This window comes from Tamandua tetradactyla, chromosome 7, assembly GCF_023851605.1.
Source record: "Tamandua tetradactyla isolate mTamTet1 chromosome 7, mTamTet1.pri, whole genome shotgun sequence".
In the NCBI taxonomy this organism is placed as follows: Eukaryota; Metazoa; Chordata; class Mammalia; order Pilosa; family Myrmecophagidae; genus Tamandua; species Tamandua tetradactyla.
The window spans coordinates 13255525-13274966 of record NC_135333.1 but is presented as its reverse complement, the minus strand read 5'-3'; the positions used below and the strand labels follow the sequence as shown (position 1 = coordinate 13274966).

The 19442-nt window shown below is 38.5% G+C and overlaps 1 protein-coding gene across 7 annotated transcripts in view; it reads left to right on the top strand.

The window, feature by feature from the left end:
- PLD5 (phospholipase D family member 5) overlaps positions 1-19442 on the top strand; it is a 453172-nt gene that overhangs the window by 405590 nt on the left and 28140 nt on the right. For all 7 annotated transcript variants that reach the window (XM_077167818.1, XM_077167821.1, XM_077167819.1 and 4 more), the window contains one exon: positions 17831-18028. In XM_077167818.1, the coding sequence (XP_077023933.1) occupies positions 17831-18028 (198 nt within the window). The remainder of the gene's footprint in view (positions 1-17830; positions 18029-19442) is intronic.

Here is a 19442-nt window from a genome sequence, read left to right as displayed (position 1 = left end):
TAGTAATATAGTCTTGTGGTCTTTCATGATCTAGCACAAGGTTTAGAAAAGGGTTCCAGTAGATCTTTAATTTTATTTTTTATTTTTTGGAAAAAATAAAGCCAGTAATAGGACAAGGTGCAGCTAGTTTTCAACATTTTGTGTTATAGGTGCACTAAACTTGAATTTCAGTGAACACTCCCTGTCCCTTACATATAGTTCTTGCTCCCATCTTAACATGAGAAGTTTTTAATATGCATTATCACTATTTTTCTGTGTCATAAAAATAGCTAAAGAGAAATATAAGATTTCAAGTATTCTTATTCATGCTCCTGAACTTTTTAAAGTATAGCATGTTTAAAAAAATCTGAAATTATCTGAGGGGAAATTGAAGCCGTCTTTCTTTTAAAAATCAATATATATTTTTTTTAGATATGGAGATCTGTGATTTATTCACTATTATCATATTGTTTGTATTTGCAAAAATAAAGTCAGCAAAAGTTGTAAAATTACCTACCCTTTCTTCAGGTATATACTAGTTGTGCTATCTTTTTATAAGTTTCAACTCTAATTTATGATTAAAAAATTGTCTGAAATCAGAATAGATAATCAGAATGGATAAACATTTGAATGATTAAAATAGATTTTTCAAATCTATTGAATGGTTAAAAAACTGAGTGAATGAAAATGTTTAATTGCAAAAAGAAGAAAAGAAACCTAAGAATGGGAAAAGAGAAAAAACACAGAAAAACCATTTCTTCTTTTGATTTTTATTCTTTGTTTTTTCATTAGAGAAGTCATAGGTTTACAGCACAACCATGCATAAAATACAGGATTCCCATAACCACTCTCTCATTAACACCTTGCATTGGTATGATACATTTGTTACAACTGATGAAATCACATTTTAATAATTGTATTTTAACTGCAGTCCCCATGATAACTTAGGGTTCACTGTTTGTGTAGTGCAATTTCATTGATTCTTCTACATTTTTATTCTATTACTATATATACAACCTAGCATTTTCTTTTTTAACTACATTCAGATGTTTATTTCAGTGCTGTCAATTACATTCACAATGTTTTGCTTCCATCACCACCATCCATTACCAAAATATTTCCATCGTTCCAAATAGAAACTCTGCGTTCTAGTCCTAACTCCCTATTCCCTATCCCCACTTCATCCTCTGTAACCTATATTCTAGATTCTGACTCTATGAATTCTATTATTCTAACTATTTCATATCAGTGAGATCATACAATATTTGTCCTTTTGTGTCTGGCTTATTTCACGCAACATGACGTCTTCCAGGTTCATCTATGTTATTACCTGTATCAGAATTCCATTACTTTTGTTGGCTGAATAATATTCTGTAGTATGTAAATACCACATTTTGTTTACCCGTTCATCACTTGATGGACACCTGGGTTGCTTCCATCTTATGTCAACTGTGAATAATGCCACTATGAAGATTGATGTGAAAATATCTGTGTGAGTTCCTACTTTCAGTTCTTGTGAGCATATACCTCGAAGTGGGATTGCCAGATCATGTGGTAATTCCATACTTAACTTTCTGAAAAATCGCCAAACTGTCCTCCAACAGCAATGGGTGAGTTTTCCCATTTCTTCACATCCTCCAGCATTTGTTATATTACTTTTTTTTTTATTAGCAGCCATTCTAGTGGGTATGAAATACTACCTCAATGTGGTTTTGATTTGCCTTCCCCTGATAACTAATGATATTAAGCATCTTTTCATGTGCTTTGTTGCCATTTGTATTTCTTCATTGATGATACGTCTTTTCGGTTCTTTTGACCATTTTTTGATTGGGTTGTTTGTCTTTAAGTTGAAGGATTTCTTTATATGTTCTGGATATTAAACCTTTGTTCGTGATTTTGAAATATTTTCTCCCATTATGTAAGTTGCCATTTTGCTTTCATAATAAAGTCCTTTAAACCAGAAACATTTTTAATTTTGTTGAGGTCCCCTTTATCTATTTTTTTCTTTTGTTACTCGTACTTTGGGTGTAAAGTTTAAGAAACTATTGCCTAACACAAGTCCTTAAGATGCTGTTCCTCTAGGAGTCTGATAGTTCCTGCTCTTGTATTTATGTCTTTGACCCATTTTGAGCTTATTTTTGTATATGGTGTGAGGTAGGGATCCTCCTTCATTCTTTTGCAAATGGAGACCCAGTTTTGCTAACACTATTTGTTGAAGAGACTATTCTTTCCTGAGTAGTCTTTTCCCCCTTGTCAAGAGTCATTTGGCCACAAATTTGAGGATCGTGTTCTGAACTCTCAATTCTATTCCATTGGTCTATATGTCTGTCTTTATGCCAGTACCATGTTGTTTGATTACTTTGGCTTTGTAATAAGTCTTAAGATCAGAAAGTGTGAGTCCTCCAACTTCATTCTTCTGTTTTGCATATTTTTTATTTTTCTTATTCACTTTCCCTACCAGGCATCTTCTATCTTGATTTGACATCGAAATAAATTAGCAAAGCTTCCCTAGCTGAGAAGAAGAAATTTTGTATTTTGGTGCTCCTTTTCACTCTTGAGTTTGGCATGCTGCATTGATAATGACTGCTGTGGCTTAGCTTGACTTGATAAATTCACCTGGTACTCCCTACTTGTTGCATCTATTCCCTGCTTAGCTCATAGAACATTAAGAACAATCTTTCTGAAACATAGAGAATCAGGAAACTCTCCTACACACACTTAAGTTGGCAAGGGTAGGGGCAGAGGATTTCCTAATTGTCAAAAGGAACAAAAAAGGACACACATTTTATGGAACATCTCTGCTTGATGGGCTATACTATACTAATCTTCTCCTTTCTGAAATCCCCACCCCTTTTTTTTCCCCTCATGTTCTGTGACACTGTTCTGCGACATGCTATACATGGTGTGACGAGTGAGTCCATGCTCTCAATTACAAAGGAAAGAATCTGGAAGGAAAATATTTCACTGGACAAGTGGTAGATCCTTTTTTCCTGAAAAACTGAGGCCTCTCACCAAGCAGAATCTAGAGATTAAATTAGTTTATAAATTCCGACCTACAAATGAAAACACTCTAAGATTCTGTTCACTTGCTCATTCTTGCCATTATCAGATGACCTGGTTACACAGAAATGTAGCAGGAGCTTTATTCATTTTTGTTTTCTTGTCTAAAAGATGTTCTTAATATCTAAGCTTCCTTAATGATTCTACTGCCTGGGTAAGAAGGCACTAAATGACAAATATTCATATCACTGTTACTATCCTGTATAAGAGGAGAGGGTGTTTATTTTGCAACCTCAAGGGAAGACATGGAGAAATGTAGGGGCACAGGTTTCGCCTCACATTTTGTCAGAAGAGATTAGATCCTTGGAGGGCTTTGAAAAAGCCCTGAAATTGGAAGGGACCTTGACTTCCTCATCGCTCACTTAAGAAGGTGAGAAGGCAGAAAGTAGGAAGTAGAAAGACAGAAAGTAGAAAGAAGACTCCACGAGGAGCAGTACATTTTGGAATTATTTTCAACTTTTTTAGAAGAAAACCACACAGAAGACAAAAAAAAAAGAAGCAGGATGAATTCAAGTTCTCCAAGAAATAAATGAAATGCCTTCCTAAATTGTTTCATCCCATCACATGCTGAGGCTCCTCCCGTTAACAGGTTTCCATCACTCTCGTAAAAAATAACAACCACACACGCAAAAAAAAAAAAACAACTATTGATTGCCCTTTGACTGGATAATGCCAAGAAATTCTGTAACTTCTGTATAGCCAGAAGGCACAGATGCCAAATGAATAGTGATACTTCTGAAAGTTTTAAGATCCCCGTAAATGATAAAGTATTGATTAAAATAGAAAGCGTAAAACAAAAGAAAGAGGAAGAGAGGGAAGAACAGAGGGTAGGAGGAAAGGATGGAGGAACAGAGGGAAGGAAGGAGGCAAAGAAATATGTCTTACTAATCCCACAAATGAACCCTGTGTGGGATTAGCACCACTTTATTGGGCAAAGAAGCCCACGATGAGGAATTCCGGGACATTATTCTGGGATCTTCCAAGTCACAGGAGTCACAAAGTTCCTCTTTGGCGTGCCTCAGTTTCCTGAATTTGGAAACAAGTTTGAACTGGCTGTTCTCTAAGATTCTTACATGCTCTCATCTGTTCACTTGGTCATGTTCCTCTGCCAAGCATTACTATTCTCACCTGGTAGACATGGAAAATAAGAAATCAATAAGATATTAAATGGTATAGGCCACCCACTGTGGGAGTGAAAGGGCAGCAAAGGAGTACATTTCAGTCTGTCTTTGAGCTGCTAAGAATCAATTCTTTATTTTCTATCTCCAGTAGCAAAAATTTCACCTTGAGGGCGGAAACAAAATCAAGTTAGAGCTCCTAGTAATTAAATTTCCTTCAGTAACTCAGAATATAAATCAGCAGCTAACTGGCTGAACTTTAGTTGCTCACAGTTGCAGGTTCTTTTGTCTTTGTCAAGAAAATTAAAAAAATACTTGTTTGCATTTTTATATAATCATGAAAACAGCTCATTGGACATTGGTAAATGATAAATTGAGCTGTGGTTAGGCTAACTTGTATAATCATTCTGAATTACAGCAAAAAAAAAAAAATGATGCAATGCCTCCCACCAAACCCCCAGCCCCCCCCCCCCCTCTGTTCTCAGAGGCCTGCTTTGGCTTCTCCATCACCAGTAAATTCTGCCCCTCCCCCCAAATCGAGACTGTGTCCCTTTATGCTGCCTTTCCTGTCCTAGCTAACAGGGACCTCCTTTTCTTGCTCCACCTATTAGATTCCCTTTCATAACTTCCTTCCACTAATTTTGAAAAAATAAAAAAAGATAACATTTTTCTGAGATAATTTCTAGTTTCTCCTAATTCTTATTTTGTTTTAACAGAAACTACTAATATGAATAGATGCTAGTTCAGAAAAAGAGGACACAAAGTAGGGCTTGGCTCTCGACTGAGGGAACAACCTCTAGTCCTTCAAGTGCTCCATTTGTAAAATATTCTTGCTGAAGTTGAAACATTAATCTAGAGTTTGAGTATCAGAGTCCTAGTTTCCCTGCATATGGCTGTGCATTTGGGCAAGTCCCTTAACCTCCCTGTACTCAGTTTCCTCCACTGAAAAATGGATTGTTGTGAGGCTAAAGTGAACTCATACTTGTAAAGCATTTAGAACAGTGCTTCACACACAGAACTTTAGATGTGCTTGTGAAATTGATGAATATTGCTTCTTCTGCTAGTTCTCCCTAAGCAGTAGACTGACCTCCTGGATTGAAGAAAACCGAAACTCTCCTACCAGAGCCTCCCACACTTTGTAATATCCTAGTTCAAGGGACAAAACAGAATGCTTGACATAATTGAGTTTTGAATGAACTAGTTACCCTTAGAAAAATGTCTAGGCAGGATGTCTGTGGTGGTTTGGAGTTATGTACCCCAGAAAAAAAATGTCCTTAAACTTAATTCACGTGAATCCTGTGGGTGTGAACCCTCGTAATTAAGACCTTTTGATGAGGATACTTCAGATAAGGTGTGGTCCAGCATGGGTCTTAATCCTATCACTGAAGGATTTAGAAGGAAGGTCATCGAGAGAGAAAACTTACAGAGGGGGCAGCCTGAAGCTGAAAATCGATGGAACCTAGAAGAGAAGGGAGCAGCCAGGAGAGGCCATTATGTGTGCTGCCATGTGACAGAGAAGCCAAGGACCAAGGATTGCTGGCAGCCAGCCCCAGAACACTGCAGTCTTCTGGGAGAAAGCATCGCCTTGATCTGCCTTGATTTTGAACTTCTCCTAACCTCAAAACCATGAGACAATAAGTTCCCATTGCTTAAGCCACCCCACTGCATGGTATGCACTGCAGCAACAAGGAAATGAAAACAGTACCGCAATTGTTTGATGCGCTAAGCCTTTCTTATCCCCGGGTTCACCACTAACACCATGTCCATTTTGTGGGAGAGAGAACTGATCTCATCCTGTATAACCGCTTCAAAGCTGAAATGCTGACATTTTTTAGGTAATTTTACTCAAACAGTTGGGCCATTCAGTCAATCAATTTGATTCATTATTTTATTGCATAGATCAACTGTGAGGTTGAAGTGAGAAGTCAGGGGAGCCCATTTGGATGCGTAGCAGGCATGTGGACAGCGGTGCAGGCTGGACAGAGCCGTGCAGTCCACAGCTGGGCAGAGGACTGATCTCTGGCAAGAGTGTTGTTTTATTTGTAAGGCAAATAAACTGGAACTTTAACATTTTGTCTTTTTAAAATCTAGAGTTGGAAGCTCTCCAGAAACCCAAGTCTGTGTTATTTTTCTCACTGTCAGTATTTTAAGAAAGTTTGCTTATAAGCCTGTCCTAAACTTTTGCTGTGCCTGAAAGATCTTCAGAACAAAAGCCAGCTTCTTTCTTGCCATCTTCAATCTATAAAAGCATGAACCAGGAGTGTATAATTAGAAATGGGTTTAGGGAAAGGACTGGTGTGGAAAGACGATGGAGTAGGAAGCGACAGGAATCAGTCTCTCTACCAAAACAACTATGAAAGAGCAGAAACTGTCTGAATAAACCATTTTGAAACTCCGGAGTCTAGTAGAACACTGTATAGCCTCCAGAGAAGAGCAGGAGGAAGAGGCTGGTAAATTATAGTAAATACGGGCGAATTTCCTTCCCCGGGCAGCAGTTACCATTGCCCATCCCCCAGCCTGTGGCAGGCAGCAGTGAGATCCTCAGCTTTGGCTCCTGGTGCAGTTTGCTCGTGTCAGAGTGATATATAAAGACTTAGTTCCCCAAGATGCAGAGGTTTGTGTCCAATCACTGACCAGTGCTTTGATCGGCTACTTCAGATTGGACAACCAGTGTTCCAACCCAGCTCAGGCAAAAGAAGCAGATGAGTCTTAAGGATTGTGCCACTATTTCTCAAAATTATGGAAAGAGTTAAAGGGCTGAGTTTACTGTGCTAAAACAGGAAAATATAGCTTCAAATACCTGAAGAGAGGCTCCTGAAACCCTTCTGGGCCCCTCCCAACCCCCTCCGAGGGCAATATGGAGCCAACCAGCCTTGCCTCCATGGCTCCCTGACCTCCTTCCAGCTAGGAAAGACTGACCTAGGAAGTTCCTCTCTGGCTGGCCCTTCACACCCTCCTAGAATTTGCTCACCAAGCAAAAGAAATTTGGAAAAGTGGAAACAGTAGAAGAAACAATTGATCTAAGCAGCTTGGGGAAAAGGCCTACCTGCTTTAAGTTCTGCAGTGGAGCACCCAGGAGAGGGAGAAGGTCTGTTTTCCTAGGGAGTAGAGAATGCGTTCAGATACCTGTAAATGGGAACTACTAAAGCCCCTGGCAAGCAAAGCTGAGGACAAGACACTGGATCAGGGAGGGACCTAGACTTTGCATTTGCGGAGGGCTGAATGTCTTGATGAAGGACTGAACTCTGAAAGAGCACTGCCAGTGCAAAGCCAGTTTACAAAGCCTGTGAAAGGCATTTTTTTATATTAGCTGGGTTGGCTTTGGTTAGGGCACTGAAGATAATCTCCGAATACAAACTCAAGAAACAAACAGCTCAGGGACTAAATCCCAAAGTTACCATTTTAAAATATTAAAATCTACAGTGTGCAACAAAAGAGTATAAGACAAATAAAGAAACAGGAAATGATGGAAGATGATAAAAATCCAGGAAACATCAACAAAGAAGACCAGACTGTAGACATACCGCACAAAGACTTTTTTTTTTTTTTTTTTTTATTAACGGAAAGAAAAAAAAAAGAAATTAACACAACATTTAGAAATCATACCATTCTACATATGCACTCAGTAATTCTTAACATCATCACATAGATGCATGATCATTGTTTCTTAGTACATTTGCATCGGTTTAGAGGAACTAGCAACACAACAGAAAAAGATATAAAATGTTAATATAAAGAAAAGAAATAAGAGTAGTAGTAATAGTAAAAAACAACAACAACAAACAAACCAACAAGCAAACAAAAACAAAAAAAACCCTATAGCTCAGATGCAGCTTCATTCAGTATTTTAACATGATTACTTTACAATTAGGTATTATTGTGCTGTCCATTTTTGAATTTTTGTATCTAGTCCTGTTGCACAGTCTGTATCCCTTCAGCTTCAGTTACCCATTGTCTTACCCTGTTTCTAACTCCTGCTGAACTCTGTTACCAATGACATATTTCAAGTTTATTCTCGAATATCCGTTCACATCAGTGGGACCATACAGTATTTGTCCTTTAGTTTTTGGCTGGATTCACTCAGCATAATATTCTCTAGGTCCATCCATGTTATTACATGGTTCATAAGTTTATCTTGTCTTAAAGATGCATAATATTCCATCGTATGTATATACCACAGTTTGTTTAGCCACTCTTCTGTTGATGGAGATTTTGGCTGTTTCCATCTCTTTGCAATTGTAAATAACGCTGCTATAAACATTGGTGTGCAAATGTCCTTTTGTGTCTTTGCCCTTAAGTCCTTTGAGTAGATACCTAGCAATGGTATTGCTGGGTCGTATGGCAATTCTATATTCAGCTTTTTGAGGAACCGCCAAACTGCCTTCCACAGTGGTTGCACCCTTTGACATTCCCACCAACAGTGAATAAGTGTGCCTCTTTCTCCGCATCCTCTCCAGCACTTGTCATTTTCTGTTTTGTTGATAATGGCCATTCTGGTGGGTGTGAGATGATATCTCATTGTGGTTTTGATTTGCATTTCTCTAATGGCCAGGGACATTGAGCATCTCTTCATGTGCCTCTTGGCCATCCGTATTTCTTCTTCTGGTAGGTGTCTGTTTAAGTCTTTTTCCCATTTTGTAATTGGGTTGGCTGTCTTTTTGTTGTTGAGTTGAATAATCTCTTTATAAATTCTGGATACTAGACCTTTATCTGATATGTCGTTTCCAAATATTGATTCCCATTGTGTAGGCTGTCTTTCTACTTTCTTGATGAAGTTCTCTGATGCACAAAAGTGTTTAATTTTGAGGAGCTCCCATTTATTTATTTCCTTCTTCAGTGTTCTTGCTTTAGGTTTAAGGTCCATAAAACCACCTCCAGTTGTAAGATCCATAAGATATCTCCCAACATTTTCCTCTAACTGTTTTATGGTCTTAGACCTAATGTTTAGATCTTTGATCCATTTTGAGTTAACTTTTGTATAGGGTGTGAGAGATGGGTCTTCTTTCATTCTTTTGCATATGGATATCCAGTTCTCTAGGCACCATTTATTGAAGAGACTGTTCTGTCCCAGGTGAGTTGGCTTGACTGCCTTATCAAAGATCAAATGTCCATAGATGAGAGGGTCTATATCTGAGCACTCTATTCGATTCCATTGGTCGATATATCTATCTTTATGCCAATACCATGCTGTTTTGACCACTGTGGCTTCATAATATGCCTTAAAGTCAGGCAGCGCGAGACCTCCAGCTTCGTTTTTTTTCCTCAAGATGTTTTTAGCAATTCGGGGCACCCTGCCCTTCCAGATAAATTTGCTTATTGGTTTTTCTATTTCTGAAAAATAAGTTGTTGGGATTTTGATTGGTATTGCATTGAATCTGTAAATCAATTTAGGTAGGATTGACATCTTAACTATATTTAGTCTTCCAATCCATGAACACGGTATGCCCTTCCATCTATTTAGGTCTTCTGTCGCACAAAGACTTTTAAAAAATGATCTTCGTGGGGTGCAAGGGTAGTTCAGTGGTAGAATTCTCACCTGCAATGTGGGAGACCCGGGTTCAATTCCTGGCCCATGTACTTCACAAAAACAAACAAACAAACCAATAAAAGTTCAACAAATGGCGCTTCAATAACAGGATATTCACGTGAAAAAAGAATGAAATGTGACCCCACCATACAGCATACAAAAAAGTAAGATCTTCAGTGTGTTCAAGGAGATGAAGGAAAATACAGAGAAAGAACTGAAGGTTAACAGGGAAACAGTGAATGAACAATATGACAATTGCAGTAAAGAGAGAAATTTTTTAAAAAATAGCCAAATGAAACTGCTGGAGTTGAAGGCCACAATAACTGAAATGAAAAAATTTTCAGGAAGGTTTCAAATGGAAGCTGGCAGCAAAGAGTGTCAGTGAATTCAAGAACAAGAAAATTGTAATGAGTCAGGCTAAGCAGTAGAAAGAAAGAATTAGAAAAGGCAAAAATAGGCTAACAGTCCTGTAGAACACTAGGATACCAACATATGCATTATCGAGTCCCAGAAGGAGAAGAAAGAGAGGAAGGCAAAGAAGTATTAGTCAAAGATATAATGACAGAAAATTTCCCAATTTAGCAAAAGACATGGATATGCACATCCATTTAGCCCAGTGAAGATTAAACAGGAAATATTTTAAAGATAAATATGCCCTGATATTTAGTCAAACTGGAAAGCAAAGCACAAGGAGAGAGTTTTGAAAGGTGCAAGAGAAAAGCAATGTGTTTTGTACAAGAGAATCCCAGTTAGCTTAAGTGCCAGCTTCTCATCAGAAGCCATGCAGGCAAGAAGGCAATGTCATAATTAAAATGCTAAGAGAAAATAATTGCCAACCAAGAATTTTATATTTGATGAGACTTTCTTTCAAAAATGAGGGCAAGATTAAGACATTCCAGATAAACAAAAGCCTCATTAGGGAGTTCATTACCACTAAATTTGTCCCGCAAGGAATGCTGAAAGGATTTCTTCAGATTAAAAGGAAAGGATCAACATAGTATAGAGAAATAAAACCTTCTGATAAAGGTTAACGATGTGGGTAATTATAAATGCTAGTACTAATGTATTGCATTTTTCCTATGTACTTTACTTTTTATTTCTTACAGGTACTAAAATGCAAATGTATAAAAAAGTAATCATAAATTTATGATTTTGTTCATACAATATGCAAAGATATCATTTGTAAGAAGTACAACAAAAAGGTGGAAGGCTATAGGAACAGTGTATGTGTATGTTAGAAGTGTTAAGTTAGTATCAAATAAAAAATGATTGTTATGTATGTAGGATGTTAAATTTTAACCTCATGGTAACCACAAAGAAAATATGTGAAAAATATATCCAGAAGAATTGAAGAATATGATACAAAACAACAAAAAAATCAAATATGAGCTCACTGATATGAAATAATTAGAATAAGCAAACCGATAGAGTCAGAAACTAAAATAGAGGTTAACAGGAGCCTGGATGGGTGTAGGGATTGGGGAGTTAATTCTTAAATTGTTCAGAATTACTAGTTGGAATGCAGTAGAGGTATTGGTAATGGATGGTGGTGATGCTAGCATGCCATTGTGATCATAATTAACAACACTGAATTATGCATTCGAATGTGGTTAAAAGGGGAAATTTTAGTTTGTATTTATCTTACTAGAATACAGTTTTTTACAAAACCACTGAACTGTTCAACATAAACAGTGAATCCTAAAGTAAACCATGAACTGTAGGTAATAGAACAATTATAGAAATGTCCTTTCCCCAGTTGCAACAAATGTATCCGTTTCAGTTTGCTAAAGCTGCTGAAATGCAATATACCAGAAATGGACTGGCTTATAACAATGGGAATTTATTCTTTTTTTTCTTTACAATGGGAATTTATCAAGTCACAAGTTACAGTTCTAATGCCATGAAATATGTCCAAATTAAGGCATCAACAAGAGGATACCTTCTCTGAGGAAAAGCCAATAGCATCCTGGGTTCCTCTGTCACATGGAAGGCACATGGTGACATCTACTGGTCCTTCTTTCCTGGGTTCTGGTTTCAGTGGCTTTCTTCCAATGTCTCTGGGCATTTATCTGTGTCCTCTCCTAAGGACTCCAGTAAAGGATTACAACCCACCTTAAATTGGGTGGGTCTCATCTCTATGGAAACAACCTAATCAAAAGGTCCTACCCACAATAGGTCTGAACCCACAAGAATGGTTTAATAGAACATGGCATTGCTCTTTGCTGCATCTACTGTGAGAATGAAGACCATTCTCAGCAACCAGACTGACGACATTCCAGAAAAGGCCGACATCATGCTGAAGGGAAGCACAGCTATTGCGAGGGCCCCAAGGAACCCTGCATAGGGACTTCAACCATAGCCATGTAGAACTCAGTCTACTTGGGAAGAAAATGAAGAGGCTTCAGGTTGACAAATGGTGGGGAAATAGAAAGGAACTGGCTACCGTCAGCACTCTCTGTAGTCATGTACAGAATGTGATGGAGGTGGTTACACGGGGGTCCCGTTACAAGCTGAGGGCTGTGTGTGCTCACTCCCCATCAATGCAGTTATTCAAGACTCTGGTTGAAATCCGAAATTTCTTGGGTGAAAAAAATACATCCGTAGCACTCGGATGAGGCTAGGTGTTGCCAGGAAATGACATTGAACTTGTTAGTCAAAGTTAGCTGCTTTGATTCAGCAAGCCACAACAGTTACAGAGAAGGATATAAGAAAAATTCTGGATGGAATCTATGTCTCTAAAAAAGGAACAGTTCAACAGGCTGATGAATAAGATCTAAGGAGTTGTGCAGCAATGGAAACAAGATACCAGATCTATTTGATTATAAAGACGCAATAAAGTCCATCTGTTAATTTGAAAAGGGAAAAAAAAGAACATGGCATTTTCTGGAGGACAGTTTCAAACGGGCACAGCAAGGTGTCAAGAACAGGATGGTACACTCTGTGTTTTCTGGGTGATTTTTCTGTAAACCTACAACTTCTCTCATAAAAAGAAAAACTGAATGTGTTTGCACCATTCTAGGAAGATACACAGGGGAGTTATAATTCTCTTTACATCTCCAGAGGCCCAAGTTTGGCTTCTTCCATTGCCTTCAGATTCTTAAACTGTAATATAGCCACTAGAGCAGAGTAATGTCGGGAAACACATGTAAATGCTCACAAAAATCATAGAACAGGGAATAGGAAAATTATGTCTTTGTTTAGAATAGAGCTATTAGAAACACCAGCAGCTAGAGAAATCTGAACAGGACTTGTATCTTAACAGTGATAAGTGTCCTGGGGATGAAATGGGTCCTGGGATACATGACAAGAGTCCTGGGGATGAAAAATACAAAGAATGTCCATAAATATCCTTCCTTCATCTGACCATACTTAAAGAGACAAACATCACTTATGATCATGATGCCATTAGATAAGTATTTTTATTTTATGCTTCCAGTTTTCCCATTAGCTTCCCCCCCCCATTAGCTTTTAATGAATCGGTTCACCAGATTCCCAGAATGAAATATGTGATGGTATATACTCAAATATAAGTTAGATAACAGATGCCAGAGAACAGAAGACAGAGCAACACTGAAATTGCCTTAGAAGCTTTATTTGACTTCGGCTTCTAATAGCAAAGCTTCTTTCCAAAGCACAACCTCATTCTATACCTAGCCAAAGAAGTTATTGTTGCTCCATTCCTTCATTCCCCCCTAAAGTATCTCCTGCTGTGCTGCCTGGTCAATATCCTGGGGAGCGCACACCTCCTGTTTCAATTGCGACAATACTGAATATCTAGAACTTCCACTTCAACTGACTTGAGATGGAATAATTACAGCCAACATGTACTGAGTTTTGGTGAATCTGCCCTGGTACCCTGATTTCTCCGACCCACACAACCCTAGGACGTCAGTATCTGGGGATAAAGCCAAGCCAGCGCTCTCCAGCTGAGGACCACCAGGAACACAGCTGAAGTTAATCAAGTTACCTGTTGCAGCGAAGGAGCACACACCCCATGGGCAATTGTGGGGTGCCTCAGTAAGAGGGTTTTAGAAAGGATTTATTATAGAATGTGGGCTTGTATTAGGTGATTTTGGGGCTGGTTCAAGGAAGCAGGACTTTGCTCAGAATTGGATGCTGTCAGGAAACGGAAATAATCCTATGATTTGGTATCTTAATAAATCTTACCTGTGAGAAGGGAGGAAGGAAACAAGGCTAGTGCTATAATTGAAAAGAAGCAGCAGTCATTCATATTAGCCAGGATGGAAGGACGTTTAGACATTTTTATGGCTCGGACAATACTCATATTTTTTCTGTCTTTAGACATGATTATGGAGTTGACCTCACTTTGTCTTTCTCTATCATAAACAGTCACCATAGCCTTGTGTGATGTTAGTGTTCTATGGAATGGTTTCTGTTTAATGGGAAAGGACTACCTGTGAGAGCCAGGCCAGCTCCTCGTAACTTCAGGACCTCACTGAGAGTCACCTGCCAGCTCCCGGATGTCAGGGCCCACTTGGCTCTTTCTCAGTGGTGTAAAGAAGTTAAATTGCTTGTCCAAAGTCACACAGCTAATGAGTTAAAGAGTCATGATGTTAATTCAACTGTCTGGTCCCTAAACAATAATCACTGAACAAAGATTCTACCTCATATGGCTTTCATGAAACATCTGTTTTTACCTTTCTGGATTTCCCAGGGGAATCCAGCCAAGCTTCCTGGCCTATTCTGTGGAGAGAGTTGCACAGTCTTGAGAACACTCTCCATGGCCTTCAGTGAGAACCCACAGCCTAACATGACCTAAAAGCTCTGAGTTCCGGAAGCATCAAATGAGAGAGATATGAGAGAAAAGATAGAACTTAACAAATGATTATGACTATTGAATCATTATATGGATATTTCTTTTTAGTTTCCAGTGTATTAGAACAGCCAGAAGAAAATACATGGAATTGTGAAGCTGTAACCCATACTATACTTTTGAAATTTGCTCTATAATTATTTGTTAATAATGTATCACTTTTCTATATATATGTTATAGTTCACAATAAAAAATGTTTTTTAAAAAGCTGTCTATTTCAATACCAATTTCTTGTTCTCTACCTTTCATGCTTTGTCAGATATCAGACTTTACGCAAGTATTCACATTTATGCTTATGAATACCTCTAGGGCAGTGATCTTCAGTCTTTTCAGCTCCAAACTCCAAGTCTGATAGAGGTGTCCTGAGGTTAATAGGACGAGTGAACCCCTCTTTATATGAAGTCCTAGGGTCATTGGTGAGTGAGCCTAGCTCTGTTATCTACAAGAGGTGGAATATTCCTTTAGTATGACAGAAAGTTCCAGGGAAGCTCCCCCAAGGATGTGTGGGCTTACGGACAGCCTGACGAAGCAGTAGGAAAAAAGCAGGCTGAGTCCGAAAAAACTGGGTTCAGATCAGAGCTCTGGTATTTATTAAGAAAGTTTACTTTGGACAAGATTAGTGACTATGGGCCTAACACTTTTATCTCTAAAATAGGAATTATAACATCTATATTGAAACATGTACCTCTCTCATAAGACACATGAGACTGTAGGTTCCTTTATGTATTCCCTGCCATGTTCTGTCCTCTCAGCCATCTAAGGAACCAGACCTGATTTATTCACTCCTGTAGCATCAGAACTTGGCCTGGTGTTTGACCCATAGGTGTCGTGTGTATACATATGGCATAAGAAGTTATGAGAAGGTCACATTTGTAATTGAACCACCACAAAAGATTTGTTCTTACATTTTAGCCACTGTTAATGGGTCTGAAGAAGTACACCCCCCAAAAAGAGATAATACTGTCCTGTGTGTAACAAACTATTGAAGGGTGTTTCCACATATCAGTCATTTACAGTCTTTTAATTTTTAGATCTGTGAATTTATTTGATAAGAATTTTTTTTTCAGGAAGAAAGAACATTTCATAAAATGGCACTAACATTGCCCTGTGCCATTTGTTTCTCAAAGCTGGCATCTAGTTAGTATATTTAGCAACAAAGTCTTTTTATAAATTTTCTGGGAACCCAACAACCAGATAACTTCATTTTTTATCTTAAGTTGGGGTTTCCAAGTCAAGTCGGTGTATTTTCCAGGGACAACTGGCCTCAAAGGTCTAGATGGTGGATTCCACAGGCTCATGTAATGTAAAGGCTGAAGGAAAAGCACCAATTCCTTCCAGGGCCTTCCTTCACTTGCAGACTGGGATCTTTCATAAAGGCTCTGTATGTTCAGAATTGAGGCTTCAGTGGAGACATCGACATGGTGCTCCTTTTGTTACTCACCTGCCCCCAAATCTTGAGTTACATCTCCTACCTCCATAGAGTCCCCTCACCAGTCATGTAAGGCACTCCTTTTCCCTAAAGCCTGCTACATGTGCTCACTACTCCAGCTAAATTTGATAACATCTTGTTATCTGAACATCAGCCATTTCTTCCAGTACTGTGCCCCTGCCATCATTTTTTAAAGACTTAAGTTCATGATCAGTAAGAGCTGAGTTGGAGCATGAAGCAGCAATGTCTCATGTCATACACCTGAAGGAGCATACCTGTTGTGACCATTCTGGCACTAACTAACTAAACCTAGCTACAAATGGTCTCTGGAGAATGAATTTTATCAACTCTCATCTGACCAAAGTGTCTGCAATCCATTGATGGTTTAAGTGAAATTCTTTGTGGATAAAGAATTATGCCACATCTACTCTCTGATTCAGCAACTATTTAACCCTTTAGAGCAAAGGTCTTAGGAGAAGCATTCTCAGAAGGCAGAACAGGAAAGGTGGTGGATCTTGATATAGCTAAGGCTAACAGTTTGAGCCAGGGTGAAATGTTTCATGGATTTTCATGAATTTAAATGGCGGCCACCTGGTGCAGCTAGGTCTGTCTTCAAGCCTGTTCTAGGAGATGATTTGCTGTGTCATGATTCTGTTATATTGAGCAATCTCTTTCTCTTGTTCCTGTGCAGGAAAGAACTCAGAGTTGCCTCCTTGGTGGCCTTAGAGATGTTAAATTTCAAAATAATCACGTTATGTCATACTGAAGAGCTTTTGTCTTTCTTCACAGATATGTGGAGCTTGCAGTAGTTGTGACTGTTTCACTTAATATCAGTCTGTGTATCAGCAGAGAGTCACTTATAGAGGGACAGGGCAGGTGGCTGCTTTTCTCCCCAGCCATTGCTGTTAGCTCTGCCCTACCATTGGTACAGCCAAGAGATGTAACCTCCTTACGAAGACCAGGGAACCAACCATTCCTGAGAAAGAGGTGGTCAGGAAAGCATCATAATCTCATTCATGCTTTTAACAGAGGTTTCCAAACACATGTGTGAGCAAGTAACCTGAAAAAGCAAAGGTCTGACATGGAAAAACCAAGGAAACCAAAGGGATCCAAACATAGCTAAAGTGAATCACAGCCAGTTATTCTTAAGAAGGGAGGTAGAAAGGGAAGCATCATAGTCTTTTCTGTGCTTTTAACAAGTTTCTAAACACATGTGAGCAAGTAATAAAGTAATCGCTACAGTCTCTTTCATTTCAAGATTCTATTAGTGTAGTGCTCTTGAGGCTTTTACCATATTAACAATAATAATAATTGCTAATATATTTTAGTGATTGACATAGGAAAGGCATTGTTCTAAGCCCCTTTACATGTATTGCTCCTTTGAAGCCTCGTAGCAACTATATGAAATAAATACTGTTATCTCCATTTTATGGATGAAGAAACTGAGGCATAGAGAGTAAGGATCCTGTCCAAATTGTAGAGCTGGAACCAGCACTCTGACTCCAGAATCCATGATATTAACCATTCTGTTAGGCTGCAATTAAAGTGAACCTTTTTATAGCAACAAAATTTAAGGACTCATTAATTAGTGTTAAGGAAGCAGATTTGAAGAGCTCATATGAAAAGTTAGGTGAATATGGGGAAATTATCTATAAGGGCCCAAATGTGAAAGACAAGCAAAAGTTCTACTTAAATATTTAAATATTTTTATAACATTTATCACTTCCATATACTGTAACGCAACTATTTCAATATATTTCTGAATCACAATAAATGCAAGGAAAAAAGTGTCACGCCTGCTGCAATCTCATACATCTATTTTTTCTCTGAAATAACAACATCAGACGTACATGGCATTGAAGCTCTCAATTTTAATTTCACAGATGAAAGAACTGGGTGTCATCTTCTACAACTGCAGTTGCCTGGTCCTGGATTTACAAAGGATATTTGCTTTATATAGTTCATTAAAATTCAAGAGCAGAGTACCTCAGACCTGGTCTAAGAGACTCTATGGAGTCTATGACAACCAAAAGAAATTGCAACTTCAGTTGAACGAAACCAAATCTCAAGCATTCGTGTCGGTGAGTTGTCACCCCGCTTTTCCTCCTCCCACTTCCCTTCCTTCTCCAAAGACCTTACAGTAGGTTGGAATGTTTGAATGTCATAGTGTATTGGGCAAAAATGATTTCTACAGACTGGTTCCATCCCATTCTTTCAGGAGTTTAAAATGGTCCATTCTTTAGTCACTAGTCATGTGCCATCCTTCATGCTAATAGTGATAATAAATCTTAATAATCATTCCAAGTTCTGGCTACTTTGTATTTCCTGCACTTGATGGCCATGATTGTCCGGTAAGGTAGGCACTGGATTCTGAACATTTTACAAATGAAGATACTGAAATCTACCTACTAGTGCTGTGTCTCTCAGATGGCAAGTGCCAGGAACATGCCAGCAGCCAGATCTTCTAAGACCAGATCCTATTTCCAATGAACTACCATCAATGATAGATGGTTTTGTAGCAAATGAAGCCTTTGATTAAACATATCTGAGGGCACTCTCAGTGTGTGAAACAGGCACAAGCAGAGCTGCTCTGCTTAGTTGGGACTGGAGGGGTGGTGTCCCACCTTAGGGGACAAGTCTGCCCGCACACTCTGGAGACTTCTGACTCCACTGAGAACCACCATGCCATGGCCTGGCCTGGCTGTCCACACACCCTAATTACACCCACTGTGTCACTGGCAATGGGCATGCAAATATCTGTGCCTGTAGCCCTGGTCCTCAAACTTTCAATTAGTCTAGGAGCCTAATGTTTAAAATGCAGAGTTTCAGTTTCCTTCCCACTCTACCCTCACCCCAGCCCCTCAGAATCTTATCCACTGGATCTGGGATGAGACCTTATAATCTTGATTTGAAACACATTTCCGAATTGATTGTGACACCCAGAGAAACTTCTCTAAACAATGCTCCCAATTTAGCATTGTATTTCTCCATTGATTTATAGCCGTGCTTATATGCCAATAGCATTTATGTCACTAGAGAACATTCTATTGAGGGATTAATTGTGTCCTTTTTTTGCCTATTCAAATGAAAGTATACTTTGAAAATTTAGAAATGGAGCAAAAGAGAGAAAAGAGGAAGTTGAAATTGTGTCTGTCTTAAATAACAGATCCACATAAATGTGAACAGCAGAAAATAAACCATGAAGGATTTTTATCAAATTGAACTAAAAACCATTTTTGTGTGGGGGGCAGTCAGGAATGCAGTAACAAATAAAATACTGCATAGGGCATATTAACAAAATTGTTTCACATATCTATTTCATTTCATCATCAAATTAGGCAAGAAGACCAGATATTATTCCCAATTTGTATATGAGAAACAATAGGAAATTTGACCTCAGGGAGAAGCTTAAATTAACCTAGAAGCAAGGTGCTTTAAAAGCTCTTAATTGGTAAAAAAAAAAAAAAAAAATCACAAAACTGAGACACAAAAGAG